Below are 24845 nucleotides of genomic sequence, written 5' to 3' on the forward strand. Positions count from 1 at the left end.
TATAAGAATGATTTCTGAAGGATCATGTGACACTGAAGACTGGAGTAATGATGCTGAAAATTCAGCTTTAACATCACAAAAATAAATGACATTTCCAAAACAAAAATAAAATACAATAAAAAAGCTAGGTTAGGGTGAAAATAAAACGTGAAACATTTCATTGCGATTATAAGGTGCAGTCAGTAATACTCCTGTCAGCAAATCAATGTTGGAATTCGATGACTTAAAAGAAAACATGACTCAGTATTTCATTAAAGCATTTTAATAAGACTACAGTTTTATTCCATCAGATACTTGTGAATGGCAGCAGCATGATATGTACCTCACAACAGTGCTAATGTTTCGACAGTGCTAATGATTGGCTAGAGTCCTGCCAGGTTTCCATTTGGCTTCATTTCCTGAGTTTAGTTCATGGTGAGAGTGTATCTGGCTCATCCGAACCAGTGGTTGCCCATGCATTCTCTGTTCCACTCCACACGACAGAGCCAGCACCATTCAAACTTACACTGCGGACGCGGACACACCATGTGCATACAGCCACCTGAGCAAGAGAGGACGAGATCACAAACTGGATCTTTACAGTGCACTTTTCAAGCTAAAGGATAAAAACAAAGATAACTTATCAATGACATACACAGTATTACACCAAAATTTTTTAAATCGTGCACTCCCTTGAATATAAGATACAAGAGGGGTTTTCACAGTGATTAAAAAAAAAACGTTACTGATTGGAATAAATGGTTCCATTTAATATTTATCCACAAACTGTGAATTAACATCTATAAACTAAAATTGTTATCGCACAAAGGGTTCTTTATTGTGGTGCAATTTTTTTTTATTTTTTTTTAATGATTATTAATATTTTCTTCACATTAAGATTTTTTTTAAAGAACTGTTCACTGAAAGGGTCTTTGGGGAAACAAAAATCTTCTATGACAATGTTGAGAAAAAAAAAAAAAAAAAAAAAAAAAAAAATATATATATATATATATATATATATATATATATAGATATCTATATATCTATATATATATATATATATATATATATATATATATATATATATATATATATATATATATATATATATAGATAGATAGATATAGATAGATAGATATAGATATATATAGACCAAATAAACATTCCTCTTTATGCATGTTTTATTAATTATTATTATTATTATATAATACATTTTTATTACAATGAATATTTTTTAAAGGTGAATTATATTTCAAAATATTAAAGTAAAATAATAATGAAGAATCAGATTTCCCAGAATATAATGTAAAAATCGCTGATATTTTTCCAGGTTTATTTGTCACAATGGAAAAGCAAGATTTATATAAGCGCACTGCATTGTGGGATACAGTTTTTCACATGGTGAGTTCGGTATACTGCTCATTGTGGATAATGAATTAGATTAAGGGTTAGATTAGGTATTATATTCTTTGTTACCAACAACATGAATTGTATTAAACATGACATTTTGTCAGGGTTTCTCAAGTTCATGAAGGAACTAACAAGGGGTTCGTACATTGAAAAAACACTAACAATCATTTAAAGGGACAGTTCACCCAAATATTATCATCATTTAGTCATCCTCATGTTAATCCTAACCTGTATAACCTGTTTCTTTCTTCTGCTGAACACAAAAAAATATATTTATAAGAAAGTTGATAACCAATTAACAGTAGCCATCGACTTCGATAATCTGGGCAATAAAGAAAGAAAGAAAGAAATACTATGGAACTCAATGGCTACCATTCAATTTTTGGTTGATATCTTTTGTTTTCAACAGAAGACAGACACACATACTGGTTTGGATCAACATGAGAGGAGTAAATTATGACAGTTTATTTTTTGGTGGGTGAGTGGGTGAACTGTCACTTTAAATCACAAAAATGTAAGATAAAAAAAAATAAAAAATAAAAATAGAACAATTAATTATTTACCTGCATGTCATGTGACCATTAACTGACCGTGAACATGCAAATGTGTTTTCAAATTCCATAAATCAGGAAGACTTTTCAAACACAAATTAGCCATAGGCATTTTTAAAAAAGGACAATTTTAAAAATAAAAAGTCTCTGAGGGGTAGGCATGATAATGTATATGACAATGTTAATGCAGTTGGTTTAGGTGGAATAGATCTGCTACATTGCTGCTGCTACAGAGCAAGTAGTGAGACTTGCTACTGACAATACATCCACAATATGCTGCTGTGAGCATGTAAGAAATACTGCTGCTGCACATATAACATGAATAACCCCCGCAGCACATGATCACCCTTAGCAGATCTATACAGGTGGAGCTGGGGAAGGTGAAGGGTTTCTGAAGCACGCTGTTACAGCAAGCATTAGTCATATAATTGAATGCTGAGCAGCAAGCTCATTGGCTACAGTTACAGGAGAGAACCAATCAGCTGTGCCATGTGATGATGTCATTATGTGGGATTGAGTTAGACCTATGGGGCTGCGCCATCTAGAGTTTCATGCCAGAACTTTGTTTTTATTAATAATTTACTGCCATTGTGTCAATATTATACAATCATGTAATAAAAGTAAGTGACTCTTAAAATATAATCTAATTAAAAGCACTTTCAGAATCTGATTATGTAATCCAGATTATGCGAATCAGTTACTAATAGTACGATAAAAGGTAAAAAGTATTCATACCATTTTTTTCCACAGGAACTTGGCATTTGGGGCAGGGGAGAGTGGTTTCGGCTATAGTCTCCTGTGAGGCCTGTTCCCAGCGAGCACGAAGAGCTGCCTCTTCATCTACAATATAACCCTGAAACACACACACACACAGCACATTGAGAAAGACAGATTTGATCTTCAAGAGCTTTAAATTCCTCTCTTATATGATTCTTTTATGAATCAGGTGATTTGTGAATGGCTTGTAGGCATTGTCCTGCACCGACACCATTACGCCTAGAATCTCTGGGCTGTTCCAGAATATTTAAGCAGATCTTCACCTTGTGGGATAACTGATGATATCTAGCCAACGTAAATTGAACTGTGTCCATGCATATGTGATGAACTAATAATACAAGTGTGAAGTCCTCACCTGTAGGGCACTTCCTGTTGCCGTGTGTGTCCTCTGTCTGCAGGGGCCCTCGTGATACTCTGCCTTACACTCCCTGCAAAACACAAACTGACACAAACAGCAAACCACTTACTAGTACTGACCGCTACAAGTCACAGCTTGTTAATGGTAAAGTGTATGCTATTTAGCATATTATAAATATGGTAACACTTAAATGTGAAGCCTTTACGCATAATGACCTATACAGATATCCATAATGCAAGTTAATAGCCATTACATCTTTTCATAAATAGTTGTTAAAATAAACCATTTGCAGAGTCCATCTTACATCTAAAATTGGATGTTAGCCATGTGTTTCCATGCATTATACTTTAGAAAGATGTAATTCTGAATATATAAGTATTATTATGCATTATAACTAAGCTCATGCTAATACAACATATAATTAATGCATTCAAATTCAATATTTTTATATTTCTTTAAATTTAAAGGCTTAAAGTCAAGTGTTATCTTAATGACTACTTTTCATTAATTCTGTGCATTTTTAACCTTTAACAGTCTGATCAAATATTAAAAGATTGATGCTAAATAAAAAGAAGAATATATTATTTATACATACATACACACACACTTTAAAATAATGAAAAACGAATTATATAAAGAACATATATACAATATATAAAATAATACAACAAGTAAAATGACATTGTATGTTTCACTCTCTTTATTGCTCAATATTGTGTTTTTCTGAAATATGTTATTTCATGGATTGAAAATGTGTAGCTGTGAGATGTTATGTTGTCTTTACAGGTAAAATGGAGGATATTTAAAAAAAATAAAATAAATAAAAATACTCTCACTATTCCAGCTTAATGTGAAGAAACAACTAGAAGTGTTATTTTAGTATTATTCATAAACTATTATAGTATTTGTTATTGCTTCTGAAAAAGCTTTTTTATATTTATAATATAATTTTAAAGTAATTTTATGATGTGCTTTTGTCATTTTCATTCTTTCCTCTTGTAATATTTCTATATATTTTTATTTTAGTACTTAAAGTTGTATTTCTAATTGTCAGTGAAGCACACACAAGGGGGCAGCCTTTCTCCATGCTCGTCCTGTCAGAGAGCGTTTTAAGTGAGGGAGTATTACTCTGGGGTTTAGCATACTCTTCCTCTACAGCTCTTTTAAAGCTCCACTGATTTAGTATTTCTTCAGAGATCCAGACTGTGAAGTAGGGAAGCATCACATCATCTTTTTGCTTTATTATTTCTGCTGCTCATGACAGATCCTCCTCTCAAGGTCTAGAGACAGATGCTTCTTTGTTTTCCCCTTCCTCAGTAATGATGAGAAAACAGAGTTCTTTTGACAGCCACTTCTTTCTACTTTCTCCAGCTCTGTTCTCATTTGTCCTCTCTCAGATGTGCCACCATTCATGTTTATTACGCACATGGTTTGTGTCCTTCTTCAGCGCATTCATTTTCTGTGGTGTGAGAGACGGGAAGGATGTATTTGATGCGGAGTGTGGAACAGTGTGAAACCCTTCTTAGTGTGAAATTAATGCCACTTTGCAGTCCAGAACAAAGTGATGCGCTTTTTTTTGTGATATCTGAATTAAGTCTGGTCTCATCTCTAATATACATTTCAACATAGGAATATGTGAATGCAGAACTGCACAGAACGCTGTGTGTATGTATGTATGTATGTATGTGTGTGTATATATATATATATACAGTGGGGTTCCAAAAGTTTGGGCACCCCTTGCAGAATCTGTGAAAATATGAGTGATTTTCAAAAAATAAGAGAGATCATACTAAATGCATGTTATTTTTTTATTTAGTACTGTCCTGAGTAGGATATTGTACATAAAAGATATTAACATTTAGTCCACAAGACAAAAAAATTGCTGAAATTATTAAAATAACCCCACTCAAAAGTTTGGGAACCCTTAGTTCTTAATACTGTGTTCTGTTACCTGATGATCCTCGACTGTCTTTCTGTTTTGTGATGGTTGTGCATGAGTCCCTTGTTTGTTCTGAACAGTTAAACTGAGCAGTGTTCTTCAGAAAAATCTTTAAGGTCCTGCAGATTCTTCAGTTTTCCAGCATCTTTGCATATTTGAACCCTTTCCAGCAGTGACTTTATGATTTTGAGATGCATCTTTTCAGACTGAGGACATTTGAGGGACTCAAACACAACTATTTAAAAAGATTCAAACATTCACGGATGCTTCAGAAGGAAACAAGATGCATTAAGAGCTGGGGGGTGAAAACTTTTGGAATTTAAAGATCAAGGTAAATTGTACTTAATTTGTGTACCGGGAAACATACAAGTATCTTCTGTTGCTTACGAAGGGCAGAACTAAATAAAAAAAAATTATATTTCAACAAAATAAGACAAATTTGGACATCTTCATCGTGTTCAAAAGTTTTCATCCCCCAGCTCTTAATGCATCTTGTTTCCTTCTAGAGCATCAGTGAATGTTTGAATCTTTTTTTTCACCAGACCTAAACCCTAGAGAGAATCTATAGGCTACTGTCAAGAGGAAAATGAGAAACAAGAGACCAAACAATACAGATGAGCTGAAGGCCACTGTCAAAGAAACCTGGGCTTCCAGACCACCTCAGCAGTGCCACAAAACGATCACCTCTGTGCCACACCGAATTGAGGCAGTAATTAAAGCAAAAGGAGCCCCTACCAAGTACATGTAAATGAACATACTTTCCAGAAGGCCAACAAATCACTAAAAATGTTTTTTTTTTTTTTTTTTTTTAATTGGTCTTATGAAGTATTCTAATTTGTTGAGTGAATTGGTGGGTTTTTGTTAAATGTGAGCCAAAATTAAATTAAAATTAAATTACAATTAAAATAACCAAAGACTTAAACTACTTCAGTCTGTGTGGAGTGAATTTATTTAATACACGAGTTTCACAATTTGAGTTTAATTACTGAAATATATTAACTCTTCCATGACATTCTAATTTATTGAGATGCACCTGTATACTGAATTGCAGTTGATAACTGTACAGAAATAGCTAATGCAAAAGTTTCATTGCAGCATTTTCTCATATGTTGTCACTTTTTCATTCTGCACACGAACAAAGCATTGTGGGCACTGTGCTATAGGATGCTTTGATCTATGCTCCAGCATTTATAAATTCAGTCAACTCTGTTTGCGCGCGCGTGTGTGTAGACTTAGACAGGATCTGACAGTGGCAGCCTGATGTGTGTTAAATAAGAACGTCAAAGTGAAACGCTGAAAGAGCTCTTAGAGAGAGAGACTTCTCTGATCATCTGCCAGACTGATCTCTCTCTCACAAACACACGCTCACAGCCCTGACCCAAATGTACAGCTTCAAGGCAATAATAGCATCTTTCTGACACCTGGCTCACTGTCCCCAGCGCTTAGAGCAGCTCTAAACACAGTGCAAAAGAAAGAACAGAGCAAGAGACACAATGAGAGGACAGACCAATTGTACAGAACAGCTTCTCACTCCACAACCATCCAATAACATGCCTTTTTTGAAAATCTAATTACCCGACATTTCCCACAATTAGGGCACAAAATAGGGCTTGGAACTTTGAGACATAAAGTCAAGTTTTTCTTTTTTTCCAAAAAAAAAAAAAAGAAAAAAAAGAGGAGTGAAAAGAAGATGCTTAACCTCTGGTGCATAATGTCTTTTTTAGATTTAGGTCAAAATTAACTGAATTTAGTCATTTTTATTTTGTTTTATTTAAATGTATTTTTTTTTTTTTTCCATTTCTAGTCTACTACAAAACCTGATGTGTAGTTAAAAAAATAAAAATAAAATAATAATAAAAAAAATAATAATAATATATAAATTTGCATTTTAGGGGCTAAATATAACGTTACTGGTATTGGGATTGCTTCAAACTGCGGACATGAAAAACAACCGCAGACTTGGCAACACTGGATCAGGTGGAGCAGCAGTTACTACACAGAGCCGTAGTCCACCGAGAACTAACACAAAATTGCTTTCAAAATCGACAAAGAATCGCCTGCAATTTTAACATCGATTTTGTGTAGATTGTCAGTGAATTACGGCTCTGTGTAGTAAATGCCAATCAGTGTTGCCAAGTCTGTGGTTGTTTTTCATGTCCCTTCCAAAAGAAATTATATTTTAACCCTTCCAAAAAATGTATATTTTAACCCCGGGAAGCAAATTTTATCGGGGAACCTTCCGGAAACGCGATTCTTAGTTTTAAGGAGCAACTAGGCAGGATTTGTTGTGAAAACCTGGCAACCCTGATCTGAACGCAGGTGCTGGAGATATACTTCTTATTACAGGAGCATCTTTACTGATGAGAGGTGCATGAAAATCGCATTCGATTTTTTGCACAGCCCTATTTTCCACATTTTATTTTGACTACTCACTTTGAAATAGTTTTAACTCAGAAAACACACACACACACACAAAAGACAAATAAAAAGCAAGTAACACACTGAATTATATAAAACTGAAATTTTAAAATAGAAAAACTGAAATTGTATTTTATTGTAAAACATACTCCCATAATGTGTTTTATTTCCTTTTTTTAAACTGTTGTTTCAATAGCTCAATTAGTCCAGCAAGGCACTTCCATCAACAAGGTTGCCAGATTTTTCTCTATCACTAGAGACCGCTGAGCTAATCTTGCTTCTCATGATGCTGAAAGCTGATAGTTGACACTTATTGTACACACACTAACCACAGCAACAAACCCTCCCAAAGTCATACACACTAAAAAAACTGAAATTGCTCTATTGCCAGCAACATACAGTGAGATAAACTCTAATATTCAACACACAGTGCTGATACAGGGCCCCTAAACCCCCAAACAAAAGAGAGGAAGGCTCTATAATACGGCAGAAGAGATACAGAGGGGATATATTGATTTTTCTGTAAGCAAAGTAGGACAGGTAGGTTGTGAGGTGTCCCTCAGGTCCAGAGAGTGTAAAAACTGCTCGCTTCTAGGTTCTGTGTTTTTATGTGCCATCGCTGGTGTATGTGTGTGTGCTGGTGCCAACGGTTCATTAACGCCAACTCCAATAAAGCCTTTATCTGCGGCTCACAGACGCGGTGCTGACCACGCTGTCACTGTCAGAAACCGGACACACACTTTCCTTCTCACACTGCTCTCAAACTGACACTGTAAAAGCAGGTATGGTTAGAAGATAAGGGACGAGCTCTCCAAATTCTTTGAACAAACACAAAAATACACTCTAATCCACCAACAAGAGAAAGCAAAGCTGAAAGTACACCAATGCACAACCATTAGACAATGTGATCTTGTTATCAAAAATGCATCAGCAAAAATGATAACATTTACACTACTGCGCAAAAGTCTTGGGCTATTAGTATTTTCACCAGCAAAAAAAATGGTTTAAAGTCTGTTGTTTCTGTCATTTGCTGTAGTGTGTCAGTAGGAAATATCAGTTTACATTCATTTTGCTATTTCCAACTGACACTACAGCAAAATAAATACATAACTGGCTTAAAACTGGCTGGCTTTTGTTGGTGAAAAATACTAATGGCCTAGGACTTTTGCACAATAGTGCAGCTTGTTCACCATAGATATGCATCAGCAGATCCCACATTCACAGACTGGACTTGACCGATCCAATATGGTCTGTAGCTACATATAGCAGCACATTGAAACAGCCGCTAATGAGGCGCATATATATATATATATATATATATATATATATATATATATATATATATATATATATATATATATATATATATATATATATATATATATATATATATATATATACACACACACACACACACACACACACACACACACTATGGGGCCCTTGAATGATTGAATCTGATTGGCTGACGATTCAATTATGGCGAACGTAGTTCCAGGCAGCTCTCGACCTCATTACATATTAAAACCGTAATAAAGGTCACGCAGTTTACACAAAAAGGTCTTGTCAGCGCTGCCCTGATGATTTTATCAGTTAGCATATATAGTGTAGCAACTTAAAGGCTACACATTACATTTCTCACTTGCGAGGTAATAACAGCGATGTTTAGAGACGCTGAAGCATAAGAGTGTTTAGAGACGCACAAAAGTACGTTAGCCTAATTCACACAAGCTCTCTCTCTCTCTCTCTCTCTCTCTCTCTCTCTGTCTGTCTGCCGCTCTCGCTCTCTTTCTTTTAACTTCATTAATAACTTCACTAATAGAATGCTATAAACGGCTCAAGCCTCCGTTACCAGCTTTAAAACAACGTTTTGGTACTAGCAAAAGAGGCATTGGATGAAATGCGGAAGAAATAGTCATACAATAGCGATTTAAGTAACTTACAAAAACCAGACGAATCCCTTTAAATAAATTATCGGATCGATGTAAAGCAGCGCCGCCATTACTGCGTGCCTTGCTGCTAAGTAGTGTGTCGGTCCCATAGGCGGCTGTAGCAGCTGTACGAAAATAATTTTTATTTCGTTTTTTTAGTACGTAAGAGCGTGCTGTGTGGTTGGCTGTTTTGACAACAGCACAGAACTACAGGCCTGTAATAAAACCTTTGTTGCACATTGACTGCCCATGGTGTCCTTTATCAGTAGGCTTTATATTTATGCTCAACATGAAGTATAGATATTGTTGTCGTGAAGACAAGATCCTGGTCTGTTGGCGGTCTCCCTCTATGCGCCGCTTCAGACACGATTCTGGTGTGTAAAGACACAGAAAACGTGAAGCAGCCGTCATGCAACTGGCACCCAGCAGAAACGCCACGCTCACGCCACGCAGTGAGATCAGCTGCATGGTGGGATTTGCACTGAATGTGGAGACTTCCGCCACTTAATATTTTCATTTGGAAACACGAAAATGTACCTATGTTCCACACACAAAATATTGCATTCAGAATCAGAATCAGAATCAGAATCAGAATGAGCTTTATTGCCAGGTATATTTACACATACGAGGAATTTGTTTTCGTGACAGAAGCTCCGCAGTACAACAGAATGACAGCGACAGAACATAAAACACATAATAAAAGAATAAAAAATACAAATATGTAGACAGTGAATGACAATATACAAATGACAATTGTAGGCAGGTATATTACAAAGTGAAGTTATGTATGTACATATATATTGTGTGCAAAATTTAAGTGTATACTAAGTATGTGTGTTAGATAAATAAAGTGTGTGTATATAAATATAAAGTGTAGTGTGTTCGCCGTTATTATCAGCTGTTCATAAGATGGATTGCCTGAGGGAAGAAACTGGTCCTGTGTCTGGTCGTTCTAGTGCTCAGTGCTCTGTAGCGTCGACCAGATGGCAACAGTTCAAAGAGGGAGTGTGCTGGATGTGAGGGGTCCAGAGTGATTTTGACAGCCCTTTTTCTCACTCTGGATAAGTACAGTTCTTGAATAGATGGGAGGGTTGAACCGATGATTCGCTCAGCAGTCCGGACTACCCTCTGTAGTCTTCTGAGGTCAGATTTAGAAGCTGAGCTGAACCAGACAGTTACTGAAGTGCAGAGGATGGATTCAATGATGGTGGAGTAGAACTGTTTCAGCAGCTCCTGTGGCAGGTTAAACTTCCTCAGCTGGCGGAGAAAGTACAACCTCTGCTGGGCCTTTTTTACGATGGAGTCAATGTGAATGTCCCACTTCAGGTCCTGAGAGATGGTGGTTCCCAGGAACCTGAATGACTCCACTGCAGTCACAGTGCTGTTCATGATGGTGAGTGGGGGGAGTGCAGGGGGGTCTCTCCTGAAGTCCACGATCATCTCCACTGTTTTGAGGGTGTTAAGCTCCAGGTTGTTGAGACTGCACCAGACAGCCAGCTCTTTTACCTCCTGTCTGTAAGCAGACTCGTCACCGTCCTGAATGAGGCCGATGAGTGTGGTGTCATCTGCAAACTTCAGGAGCTTGACAGAGGGGTCCTTAGACGTGCAATCGTTGGTGTAGAGGGAGAAGAGCAGTGGGGAGAGAACACAGCCCTGGGGAGCTCCGGTGCTGATTGTACGGGTGCTGGACACACGTGCACCGTACCGAAAGCCCTGTACTGAAACGGTCCGGTACGAATACACGTACCGTTACACCCCTACAGTTGGGCCACCATGTTTTTTTGAAATCCTGTTACCTAATTTATTGTATTTAGAAAAATGCATCAAACTAAATTACTAAATTCTGTTTGCCCAACTTTTTATTCTTCATTATAATTTTTTTTGATCTTGTTACCAAATTAATTTTATTTTGAACTCTTCATGCAAAACCATGTTAGAAAAAAAAACAAAAAAACAACAACAACAACAACAGCAGCATCAACTTTTTTTTTTTTTTTGCTTTGTTTTGCAATCCTGTTACCAAAACTGTTTTTCATTTTTATTTCTTTAAATCAATACTTATACAGTATCAACATAATTAACTGAATTAATCCTCAGGCAAATACACCTTTGTCTAATGCCCATCTACAGCTCGAAAGGTTACATTTTATTTTAAGATCCGCTTCCCGCTATTAACAAACCATTAACTTTGACTTTTGCCTCAATAAACTGCTAATTTGATGCTTATTAATATTTAGTAAGTAGTTGGTAGGTTTAAGTATAAGGTAGGATTAGTGATGTAGAATATGGTCATGTAGAATAGTGTTTTATAAGTACTAATAAAAAGCCAGTGTGTTAATAATAGGCATGCTAATAAACACCTAGCTAATAGTGAGAATTGGACCCTAAAAACCCGGCTTTGTATGAAACATACAAAAAACTGTGTATTTAAGGAAACACATCTACTGTAAGTGTAATGCCTGTCTACAGCTCAAAACCACTGTCCATGACAACTAAAGACTTTCAGGCAGCACTCTGTGATGCAAGCTGCACCTTTGACAGAGACAGACAGAAGCACAGATACAAGGTTTCGTCCCACTGGAAAGATGATGTTTGTGTTTGCAAACATGCAATCAGTCAGCGCTAATGGCAGCTGAACTGAACCCTAATCTTTAATCGACTGGCTAATTAGAAAACATCATGCAAATTGTGTGCTAATTACATCTTAATCGTGCCGTGATTGGACGAGTGGAGTATGCAAGCGATAGAGGGCAGAAAAAATAAAACTCTCACACATGAATGGCATCCCAAACTGGGATATACTCGGTCAAAGGTAAGGTTTATAAACGGTTACAAAACTCTCTATACAAAAGTAAACCCAACACATATTCAAGCTGAAGTGTGTAATTTCTGCACCACTATTGTCACAGAATAGAATAATTGCAGAAGTAATGACTTTTGGGGCTGGTGGGGATACACAAACAAAGTTTCAGTGTTTTAATAGTGTCACAGAGAAACAGTGATTATGCTGATATGGCTTACTGATAGCAGTCTCTGCATATTATAGTGAAAGCTGTTGTGAGGTGAGTGGAGAAGGTCTTACCCCACAGCCGAGTCCATTTCCCAACTCACAGGAGACTCTTCTGCTGTCATCCACAGGAAGCAGTCCGGCACCACATCCTGGAGCGGGACACAGAACGCCTCCCATCTGAAGAACACACTCCTCCGTTGCGTACCGCTGGTAGCGCTCATACTGGATAACAGAGATGGACGGAGTCTAAAAACAGCCTGGTAATGTTAAACCAGAATAGCTGACCCAACAATTGGTCACCTTCATGTTGTTCCAAACCTGTTTGACTTTCTTTTTACTATGAAGATATTGAAATATATTTCAAAGAATGTTGGAAACTAAAAAAAAAAAAAAAAAAAAAAAAAAACTGAGACATTTCTCAGAATATCTTCTATTACGATCCACAGAAGAAAGAATGTCATACCATTTTGAAATGGTATGCCGGTGAGCAAATAACTATTTTTTATTTTTGGTCTAACTATCCCTTTGTGTGTTAAAGACTCAAACCCACGTTCAAACACTGGATAATGATAGACTTTTCAGTAGAGATGCATCAGCCAATCAATTTAGGGCTGTCCAGGTTAAAACAATAATAACGCATAAACTCACTAGGTTCATGAGGTATGTTGACAGATAGAGTACAGCTTACTGAAATTTATCATGTGTTATGTAATCTTTCAACCAAAAGGAAGACGTCAAATAAAACTGCTTTATTTAGATGCAGTATACAAATCTAGAAACCTCCCGCTCTCGTTCGTGAAACCAACACTGAAGTGACTTAAATAGTAATTCGTCAACTGGCCTCTTGAGGCTGGATACAAAAGGGAGTCAATCCCATAGACTTCCCATGTTAAAATGCCCAACTTTACAGTAGAAAAAAAAAACATGTTTACAGCCTGGTTCAAAAAATTTTTGTGGTCTATATAGCTAACTTTGCCCTTCATGACGACTGTGCTGGGGGGTGTATTTTTTTTATTTATAATTCATCCGTTTAAATTATATTAAGCCTTAAAATTCTGTATAATTAAGGGCGTGGCCACTTGAGTGACATGTGGATTGCCGCTGCTGTCACCACTGCTGTGCTAGGTGGGCGTGGCTTCAGCAACCAGCCCCCTCCTTTTTGCCCACTTTCGATTATCTGGGACTGACGCGTGATGACACGCTGCCAAGATCTCCGCCCACTTTGAGCTTCAAAAACTCTCTTCAGAAAACTACATGTGACATCATGGACACTACGTCCATGTTTTTGTACAGTCTATGGTTTTGGCACGTGTGCAAATGATTTTGTACAATTTGCTCAACAACAAAATGCAGTGTATTACTTTTGGAAAGTTTCCAGAAATGTTCCACCCATTTGCAACTCTACTTGAAATTGTAATGAAATAGGAATCACAATTTTGCCAATCAATTAAGTTTGGGAGCATTAATATGTGAAAGAGCAGAAGTAAGATACGTAAGAATGTGTGGTGGTGGTGTTAGATGAAGACAATCATGTGCGTAAAAATTTATAAGTAATAGTGATTTTTTTCAGTTTACCTTTAACACATTTCTGCAAAAATAAATGTACTTTATAAATTGCACTTAAGTTTAGAGAATTTTAAGACTGTTTAAATGTGCCAAAGCAACTGAGAAAAACTGTAAATGTAACAGCATAGAATTTATTATATTTGATACATCAGTCTTTTATGACATTTATTAGAGTTCAAAATTGAAAAACACCAATGTTTTTTTTTTTTTTTTTTTTTTTTTATTATTCAGAGGCACAAAATATGCAATTTGGTGTGGTTGCATATATTTACATGGCCAAAAAGTAAGATGAAATTCTGTAATTGTGGTTGTAATGTAAACCAATGAAATCTTTGTAACTGTATAACAGACTACTTACATAAGCTCCATATACAGAAAATATCAGCTGTCATTCTATATCTCTCAGTAATATGCCAGAATAAATTTGGTTTTGATATTTGGCCCACAAGCCCACTTTCCCAACAGGACAGGAGAGAGTGAGACGAACAGCATGCACACAGATGTCAGAAGAGGCCACTTGACATAACAACATGGTCGGAAGCATAACACAGGAACATCCCTAATGGTGCTTCACAACGGTGTCGCATAACAGCTCCAATTGGTGAGAAAGGATCAAAGACCAAAACTTGGTGAAGATGGTAAGAAGGATGAAGAAACACACTGAAAGGAACCCGATCCCCACTGCAAGGATGACTGGTGATGGTACGGAGCTGTGGTTTGGTTGTGAGCGGAGGGTTTAGTGAATGGCATTGGGGAACAGCAGATAGGCCAATTAAGAGCCTCTCACATGTGACAATCTGACAATCGGTATGAACTTGGATTTCTCCTGAGCCGTGATCAGGACAGGGAAGGTTGTTTAGAGTATGTGTGTACATGTGTGTAAATGAGACCTGTGGATCTCAGAGTCCAAACCTACCTGCTCATCTCCCAGGACTCGGAAATGATGAACCTCTTTAATGAGCGAATCAGGACAGCCGGCTGGAGACAGACAGAGAGAAAACAAAAGTAATACAGTCAGAAGTATAGATTTAGCATGGACTGAAACAGCTATCAAAAGCAGATAGTTCACCCTGAACTTATTCCAAACCTAAAAGACTTGTTTTATTCCATGGAACATAAAATAAAATATTCCGAAGAATTTTGGGGTTTACACTGTATTGGCCATCACTGACTTTAACTGACTGGACAAAGAGATGGGTAAGAAACGAAGTCATGCAGCTTTGGAACAGCGCTCAATTCACCCAGAAAATCCCAATGCGACATATCTCTTTCAAAATCAACATGAAATCAAAATGAAACTGAATGCTTGTCATAAGCTCTCATGAACAATCAAGTCTCAAATCACAGGTTTTTTTAAGGTTATTTTTTCCCCTGATGATGTAAAACCCAGAAAAACTGGATTAATTTCCCGGTTTAAATAGATCTCTATGAATTCAATGCTAGCATACAGAATAATATTTACAAGGAATTTTTACTTTTGGTGTGAAGCCAGTGTGAAATCTCATCCTGCTCAATGTTAAATTGCAAATTAATGTTGTTGTTGTTGTTGTTTTTCTAAATTTTTCTTAAAAAATACATCAAAAAGGCAATTGCCAATTACATAAATACGCCATTTTGACATTTATCATTTCTGAATTTAAAATCCATTTTCATTTATTAATTGCTATGGGCATAAAGTCAAAAATGTCAGGGTTATGTAACTGTCCTTACATCTTAATGAAGTATAAAGCTTCTTAAGCCATTCGCATTCCCAAAATAAAATCATATTAGGTAGTTTGGCATAATCTTTTATTATTATTAATCAGAAAAAAAAAGCAATGTAGCAGTTTTGTTAAAGTCAAATGTGCAACCTAAGTCAGAAACATGCAGGGAGAAAAATAAAGACATACAACAGGAAATGATATCGACTACTGCAGACCCACATGACTATGTGTGCATATATATATATATATATATATATATATATATATATATATATATATATATATATATATATATATATATATATATATTTTTTTTTTTTAATTGAAATTTTTCCTTTTTGCTGACCCAGAGTAACCACAGCAAAACATAGCTGGTGAAATTGGTTGACCTGACCTTTCTCTTCTCGCTTGTAGACCAAGCAAGCAATGGTCATCTTATTTCGATGTAGGGGAAAACCATAGGAAAGTTTTGATTGGGCTAGTTTTGAATCGCCATTGGACTGGTTTTGTTTTGCAGACCTGGCAACCCTGCGCCAGCATCCAAAACACAACATACGCTGGTGATTTCAGCTGGGCGTTCCTCATCAAAATGCAACAGGAAACGACAAGTGAATATATTATCATACATTACGCCCCATGTCCCGTACTCGGGCGTACACAAGCGCTAATGAGCGCCGCTCGTACAGGGAGGCCCACCACTTACGATGCTGATAAGCACCAAACAGCCACCTCAGGGTCACACTCCAAGAGGAGAGGCCTTTTATTTGAGCCGCCTAATCTCCAGGAGGACAGGAGAAGCACCTAATGGGGAACAGAGCCAAAGAGGTCCCTCGTATTCCCGCTCTGCAGAATTAACTCGCTGTTAAATCCACACAGATAATTATGGACGGCAAATGAGTGAAGATGAATGTGTGTGAGCTTAGGCAGGGCCCGACCCTGAAGTGGCAGTCCAATCCTCTCCTCTAACAAGAGTGGTGTAATGATGTAGCCCCTTTTGTGGGGAAACGTTTTGCTTTGGACCAAAGATTTCTGCAACACACCAATTATCCCTTAGGAGACTAATGACTACTTAAATCTGCATGTGATGGCACTCACACACACACACACATCCTTGGACGTCTTGTACACCTAAGTGTAGTGGAACTTTAAAGCACAAAAAGTGAAATGGAGTGATCTCTAAAGATGAATGTAGATATAAAGGCTGATAGCAGCTGAGTGCATGTAGTACAAAACAAGCTTATCAAATCGGAGAGAAGAAATTTCACATCACAGACATTCTGCTCCCTGCCGATTCGCTTTTGTGTGAATAGATAAGAGGAAATATGCCAACTGTCTGGGTTCATTTGAGACTATTAAGTAACATCTTTACAGCCACAAAAGAGAGAAAATTTAACCCTGAACATTCATTTTGATCTTAATGTAATCTTAATATCAGTTAATTTTATAATCTTAACATTGTTTTATTTATATATATATATTCACCCAAAAGTTTCTAAATTTTCAAATAGTTAATAAAAACACTGAAAATAGAATACATATGAATTAAGTGACTTATTCCTAAGTCTTCTGAAGAGAGAAAATCACTTCGGACAGATTTAATATAGACTTATTTTCATTATAAACAAACTTATTTTTGTATAAACAACTGATCAGTGCACATAAATCAAGCACATGAAATATGGTTACTGGAAGCACAAACATGCTTACGTGATGTGCAAGAATTAAAGGAACAGTTGTACTCATGTATTCATCCTCAGGCCATTCAAGATGTAGATCATTTTTTTCATTAGAACAGATTTGGAGAAATTAAGCATTACATCACCTGCTTACCAGTGGATCCTCTGCAGTGAATGGGTGGTGTCAGAATAAGAGTCCGGACAGCTAAAAACAGCTCAACTCCTGTTCATCAATTAACGCATTTCGGAGTGAAAAACTGCAAATCCATCAAGACAATTTAGCTTGATGGAGTCTTCTAATATCGCTTTCTTCAGTGAAAAAAAGAAAAAAGAAAAAGTAATCTTGTCTGGATCAGCAATAGACTATGAACAGATCAAGCTCCGTTTACAAACCAACACAGTCCTAAACTAATAAGTTTAACAATTAATAAGAGGACAACAGGAGATGGAGTTTTTCTTTTGGAGGAAGCAATTTTATGAATTATGGACGCTGGATTTGTTTATTGTTATGTTTTTATTAGCTGTTTTTCTGACAGCACCCATTTACTGAGAAGGATCCATTGGTGAGCAAGCGATGCAGAGCTAAATTTCTCCAAATCTGTTCAGATGAAGAAACAAACTCATCTATATCCTGGATGGCCTGAGGGTGAAATACGCCTTTAAGTCTGTTTGTCAAAAACAATTGTGTTTCTTCAGCAGACTTGGATTTAACCGCTCAATTCATATTGTTTCAATTATTTTTTGAACTTTTTTGGAGCATCAAAAAGCCCATGAAGGCCATTACACCATCGGCCAATGTCAGTTTTTCATCTTCATCTTACTTGAGTATTCAAACTATTCTAAATAGTCTCATAACGAGGAAGTAAAGTGAATACTAACTGATCAAAAAGCTTGATTTTCCAAATTGTTCTGCTGCATTCAAGTCCTCCTGGGAAGTTCGTGCTAACGAGTTGACAATCGTAATTTTGACGTTGGGTGCGTTCAAGTCAGTTTAGTCGGCACAAGATACCCTGTCACATTCAAATAGCTTTTTTTTTCATATAAATAAAAAACCTGAGAATGTCACTGCTTAATACCTATAAGTATTGACACCCCCAACTTGGAAACTCTGGGCTTAATGAAAATTTCGAGTTGCTCACTCATAATTACGACTTTGTGGTGGCGTTCGTGTCCGTTCAACTTGTAAATACGATCTATCCAACATGACTTGATTGCACTGTAAATGCTGTCTTGTTTCCAGTTTGTATATCCACAGACTTAGATTTGCTTTCCATTTTTGAATGATGAATATCGACCACTGCCACCTGCTGGTGTGGGGTTATTTATTTATAGTATATATCCTCTCACACAGATGAGGAATGTACTTTTGGGCCGAGACTCAGGTAAGGTGAGGCAACAACACCGAGAGCTTTCAGAGCCACCAGTTCTTTGATGCCGGTTTGGTGTGTCAACCTGTTTTGGAACAGACTTTATTCTTAGGTTGTCTTATAGGTTTGGAAGGATATGACAGTAAGTAATTGATGACAAAAATTTTATTATTGGGTGAACTAAGCCAAGGTGACTTTACGTGCAGACTAAAAGTAAGAACATTCTAAACTAAAACTGAAAGTAAGACATTTGCAGAATTTCAACTTCGTTTACAACACACGTTTCCTATCTGGATATTTACAGCCATATTGCATTTATACCTTCATTCATAATGCGTTAGACTGAAAATATTTAAACACTGAAAAACAGCACAGAAGGTTGTAAAGGTCAGACAGCAGCAACCTGTAGCAGCTGAATTCTCCAGCGCACACACTTTCCAGCAGAGTGCAGAATGCTAATGTTGCTAATCCTCCTCCAGGGCTGCTAGCGCAAACGCCGCCTCACTTTTCTTATGCAAATGGAGGCAAGCGCACTAATCGCACTGGACCTGCCTGGGGACTCGATGGCTGCCAGCAAATATTAGAATTATAGAGGGAAAAAAGGCTCATATTTGTCTGAAAATAATTAAAGATAAAGACTAGAGGGATGACATGTTGTTACCATGGCAAAGAAGGAGCATACCATACTGAGAGGTGAACTTTTCAGGACACACACACACACACACACACAGACATATGGAAAGATTATTATAATCTAAAGGTTATAGCTGTTAGCATGCCAGAGATACGCTGATCACACGCTGATCACACAGGTGATACAAGTGTGTACTATTTCCATCCCATACAAACTTTACTTCTGCAATAAAGAGGTACGATTTTTGTATTTTCTTTTTTTTTAATCTGTGAATTTTTTATAATAAGGATGCATTAAAATGATCTAAAATATTTTTTTTATTTGTATTTTTATATTTTGCCTAGATTCCTTAAAAAAGGATCATGGTTTTCACAAAAATACTAAGCAGCTCAACCGTTTTCAACAATGATAATAAGAAAAAAATAATGATAAAATAAAAAATAATATATATATATATATATATATATATATATATATATATATATATATATATATATATATATATATTATTTTAACAGCAACAATATAAAGTAAAATAAATAAATACATACATGCATGCATAAATAATCACTAGCTGGAAAAACAATAAATTAATCACTAGCCCTCAATGTTAAAAGCATTATCATATTTTTTAGCATTGTTTGCAAAACATCCACAAATATTTAGTTCTATCGACAAATAAGTTACCAAAAACATACAGCGTCAACTTAATAGCAAGTCAATATTTTCCAGGTAATTTTTTTATACATCTTTATAAATTAACATTTTAATGGGAGGGTTCTTTGTAAGAGGCTTATTATATCTGAGGATTCATGGCATCAATAAGTCTGGCAGTCAACGAGAACTGCCACTGCATAAAAAATGGTTCTTATAGTCCTGCAAGAAAAGTTAGCGTTTAGCAAAAATAGATGCTTTGAGATGTAGAGAAGTACTGATCTAATGCTGCGGGCAACTGGTACCATTCATTTGACATGGTCAGCTCAGAATCATGCAGCACAATAAGACCTGAAACAGCAAGTGATACATCGCAATGAGGAAAAAAGTCACACAGGGAGACAAAGAAACTTCGATTGATTTGATTTTGTCATGCTAGAGGATCCACCATCTGCCAGGCACTACTATGATAAAACGTCTGCCAAAGAAACAGCAAAAAAGCCTGTACATCTTATGCTTGGCTGGTCAATATCTGTTTAGCCTCCTGTGCAATTAAATTGATCAGTTGTGCTATGTTGTACAATTCAATTTTACTTACAAAAGAAAGTGTATTACAACATAATGGAATCAATACAGACAACCGCTAATGACCGCCTTTGCCTCAAAACAGATATCTTTGGTTCGGCGTGTAAACGTGGTGTCATGACAATTGACAAAGTCGAAGTATAGTGCACTTCAAATCCTCAGAGCTCAAATGGTTTCTCATGTGTAGGGACCGTTTGGGAGGGATCAAAAGACGCAAAGAAGAAGAGGACGATCAAAGTGTAACTCCCACCTTTCTTTTTGATCTGTACCAAAAGACCTCTGCTTGCCAAACACTCGCTCACACAGAGTTACAAAGACGCCATCATAAGCCTGGCACGATTGTTAAAGCCTCATTTAGCTACTTTCATAGCTTAATTACTATTCGCAGTTTGCTGGCAGGGAGGCGGCTTAATATATAGTGCCTCCCGCTGACTGACGCAGCTGTTTGAGTCACGCTCAAGAAATGTTTTAGGAAATGAAACCAGCGGGTCCACAGCAACTCTAAATTTAATCCAACCGCAGGGGTTAGTTAGCTACTTAATGTGGATCTTATGGTTCCTGCACACTGCAATCCAGATAAAAAGCTTGTGTTACAAATACAATAGCATTGCCCTCCACAGGAGATAATGAGCCAATGAATGTTTCAAACTTGATCACGGGTTTACTTCTTTTGCCTTTTCATATTAAAAGGTTATTTCCGGCAAAGTTTTAATTAAAAATAAGTACTATTATTTACACATCCTTTCATTTTAAACATGTATGACTTTTTTCCTTCTGTGAAACGCACACACACACACACACACACACACACACACACACACACACACACACACACACACACACACAAAGAAATAGTGAAGAATGGTCAAGCTGCATCTTCAAATTGCTAAATCATATTCAGCTTTGTGTTATCTAAATATAGAGGGAATAGACTTTAAAATTGTCCAAATGAATTATTTTATTATTAGTCTTTTTTTATATATATAAAATATATAAAGGTATTTATATATTTAGATTTTTATAATGACTTAAAGGGTTAGTTCACTCAAAAATGAAAATTAGCCCATAGATTACTCACCCTCAAGTCATCCTATGTGTATATGTCTTTCTTCTGTCTTAATGGCACTCAGCGGGTGTTGCAGTGCAACAGTCCAAAAGAAGTTAAATAAAAAAAAAAATGAAAATGTCTCACACAGCTCGGGCTGGGTAAACTAAGTCTTCCTGTAGCGAATCGATGCATTTGTGTAAGAAAAATAACCATATTTAAAAGGTTATCAATTTTTTTAGCTTGCGATCGCCATTGTAAACAAAAGCAATTCTGAGCTGTTGACATATGGAGTCGGCGTTGCGCTGCTCAGAAGTGACGAATGCGGAAGCGGAGGGGAGAGATCAAAACAAAACAATGGTCATTAATTAGAGGTACAAAATGAGGATTTGTAAAGAATAATGTTACAGGATTTCGATATAAGCCAAGAGGAGACTGGTTTTCCTTTGCTAAAGAAAGAAAACTTTGCTTCCTTTGCTCCTGTTAACAAACGTTGGTTTTCATGATGAAAACACAGCGCGTGCACAACACTGACCTCATACTTCATCCCCCCCGAGCTGCTTCCGTGTATAACTGTTGGCACAAGCTACATTAAAGTGATCACTACGTTTTGAATATGGATATTTTTCTTATAAAAATGCATCGATTCGCTACAGGAGACATTTGTTCAAACTATAGAGATGTTCTGATACACTTTTTCTCTTCCCGATACCTGGGCTCAGGGTAGCGGCCGATACCGAGTACTGATCCGATACCTGGGTGTGTATCTGTATATACAGCTGTATATGCTACTAGCCCTTTGTAAATTGCTAGAATTATTTTATGATGTGCTTTAGACTTATCCCTTAATAAAACATGAACAAATACATGGTGAACTACTGTATTTATTATAGTATTTTTAGTATCTGACATGAATTTGACAGTAATATTATTTATTTTCGTAAGCGAAAAATAACTTAAAATCAATGCAGCCAAAAATCTAACACCTCAAACTAAAAAAGGTATTTTAGTTTTACAATATAACTGTATAAAAAACTGCAACAAATAAGTCTAGGAATATAAAAAAATATATATATATTAATCAGATACTCTCTTTACAACAAAACAAGTAAAAAAAACAAGCAACTGTCTAGGCATAATTATTATTATTAATAGAGACATATTATTATTACTACATAGATACTGTAGGCTACAACAGTAGCTTAATATATTGTCAATTTGCTCACGTTAAACCGAACATTTATTTTGATGGGTTGCCATGAAGATCTTTGAGTGTCTATGTTTATGATATGACAGTTTTCTCAAAGGAAACGGTAAATTCTCATGAAGTGAAAATGAAACTGTAAATTCTCATGAAGTGACGGTTTATGCGTTCGTGTCCTCATATAGTGGCACACGGCAGAGACTACAAAACAGCGAACTCCCGCGGATCTGCGCCCGTCACCCACAGAGATGTAGAATTTGCCGGAGTACTATTTAAATTGCGCCCTGCGCTTAGACTAACACGGAAGCGACTGAATGCAGTTGCGGGTACCGAATATACTCGGGAGTATGTAACTTACAGTACTACCGGTTCTACAGAGACGCTGGTATCATCACATTTTTTAACTTTCAGCACCGACTAGGTAGTGAAGTGCCAGTACTTGTGGCATCACTAGGCACTGTTTTACTGTCTGGTTTTTTCAGTCTGAAATACCGCTAAACAGCGAACATACTGCTAACCACTGATCTATAATATAGAAGCGGCTTCACTGTCTGTTGGCAGTTTAGAACGCGATGAGTGATCCAGTCATATATAGATCAGTGCTGCTAACGCATTTTCATTTCTTCTTTGCTGCTTTAAACAGGGGTTGCTTGTGACAACACAGCACAAATTCCTGTGTTTGCAATGCATTCTGAGCAGCGAAGAAGAACCGTACAGCAGTTAGGCAAAGCTAGCAGTCATAACTAGGTCTTGTTTAAGAAAATGGTATCGGATCGGTATATGGGTTAATGTACTCGCCGATGCCAGAATTTGTTGTGGTATCGGTGATATTTCCGATACTAGTATCGGAATCGTAACAACTATAGTTCAAACCCCAACCCAAAAGTTCTATATGGCTGAACTTTCTTTTGCAAAAAATATTTTATATTTTATAACAGATATTTTGAATTATTTTGAACACTGACTTGAATGAATTAATGAATTAATAAAAATGTAACTTTTTTCTCAAAATGTCTGTGTTTTGCAGAAGAAGAAAAAACTTCATGCAGGTTTGGAATGGCACAAGGATTAACAAATTATGACATTAGTTCCACTCATTGGGTGAGCTATACTATTAGTACTATTCTGGTATCTAAAGCCCACTTTTCATAATTTGTTCTATTCAAATGGTTAAAATCAAATCTCGCCTCATCTTTTTCTTGCTGAACTTTCTGTTTCACTCAGAAATTTATCAGATTAAAAAAAGTCAATGGGTTGCGAATTACATTTCACACTGATTTAAAAATTCACGTAAGTATGTCAAACACTTAAATCATTGTACGATTAGAAATTATGGAAAAATATTTACAACACTGTCAATAAAACATTATATGACAGCTTTTTACATAAATCTATGCTCAATTTCCTCACACTGGTATGAGTGATTAGGGAACACCATAATAATTCATATGAATGTTATTTTTAGTAATTTAAAATAACAGTACACATTATCAGATTTTTCAAAATTCCTTAAACATCAAATGAAGGATGGAACAAGTCTACCACAAAAAGCGATTAAGAAGAGTTGTAATAGAGCTTTTTTTGGAGCCCTTTTTTTACTGCATGTAAAAAATCAGGATGAATATTCTTCAAAATGTCTCCTTTTATTTTAAAAGAGAGAAAGGCATTAGGGAAGGAAACAACTTATAGGTAATACAGTATATATATCAAATAAACTTGCATGAATCCTTATTACGAGAGATTTTATGAATGCATGATAATCTGTCTCGACCCTAAAGATATTGGTGACATCATAATGTCTCACGTGTGAGACGGACGGAAGACCCTGAAGACCCACATGTCTGGATCCACAATGATTCACCTCTTAGTCGTGACCCTTGACTCTGTCGAGGAATGAAATTCGCTAGAGCTAAGCAGAAATGACCAGAGCTCACAGGCACACAGACATTTTCATTTCAGGGACGCAAGGAGACACGGGACACATTCTGGGTTGCATTATTCCCCATGTGATCTCAATCTTAAATCCAATCTAATGTTT

At 36.4% G+C, this 24845-nt stretch overlaps 1 protein-coding gene across 2 annotated transcripts in view; it reads right to left on the reverse strand.

The window, feature by feature from the left end:
* Positions 1–246: 246 nt before the first annotated feature.
* Positions 247–24845, reverse strand: part of prkn (parkin RBR E3 ubiquitin protein ligase) — a 113705-nt gene continuing 89106 nt past the window's right edge. For both annotated transcript variants that reach the window (XM_052572011.1, XM_052572012.1), the window contains 5 exons: positions 14856–14917; positions 12446–12595; positions 3073–3159; positions 2676–2793; positions 247–541 (listed from right to left, as the gene is read on the reverse strand). In XM_052572011.1, the coding sequence (XP_052427971.1) occupies positions 432–541; positions 2676–2793; positions 3073–3159; positions 12446–12595; positions 14856–14917 (527 nt within the window). In that variant the 3' untranslated portion in view covers positions 247–431. The remainder of the gene's footprint in view (positions 542–2675; positions 2794–3072; positions 3160–12445; positions 12596–14855; positions 14918–24845) is intronic.

The sequence above is a fragment of the Carassius gibelio genome, chromosome B13, assembly GCF_023724105.1.
Source record: "Carassius gibelio isolate Cgi1373 ecotype wild population from Czech Republic chromosome B13, carGib1.2-hapl.c, whole genome shotgun sequence".
Taxonomy (NCBI): Eukaryota; Metazoa; Chordata; class Actinopteri; order Cypriniformes; family Cyprinidae; genus Carassius; species Carassius gibelio.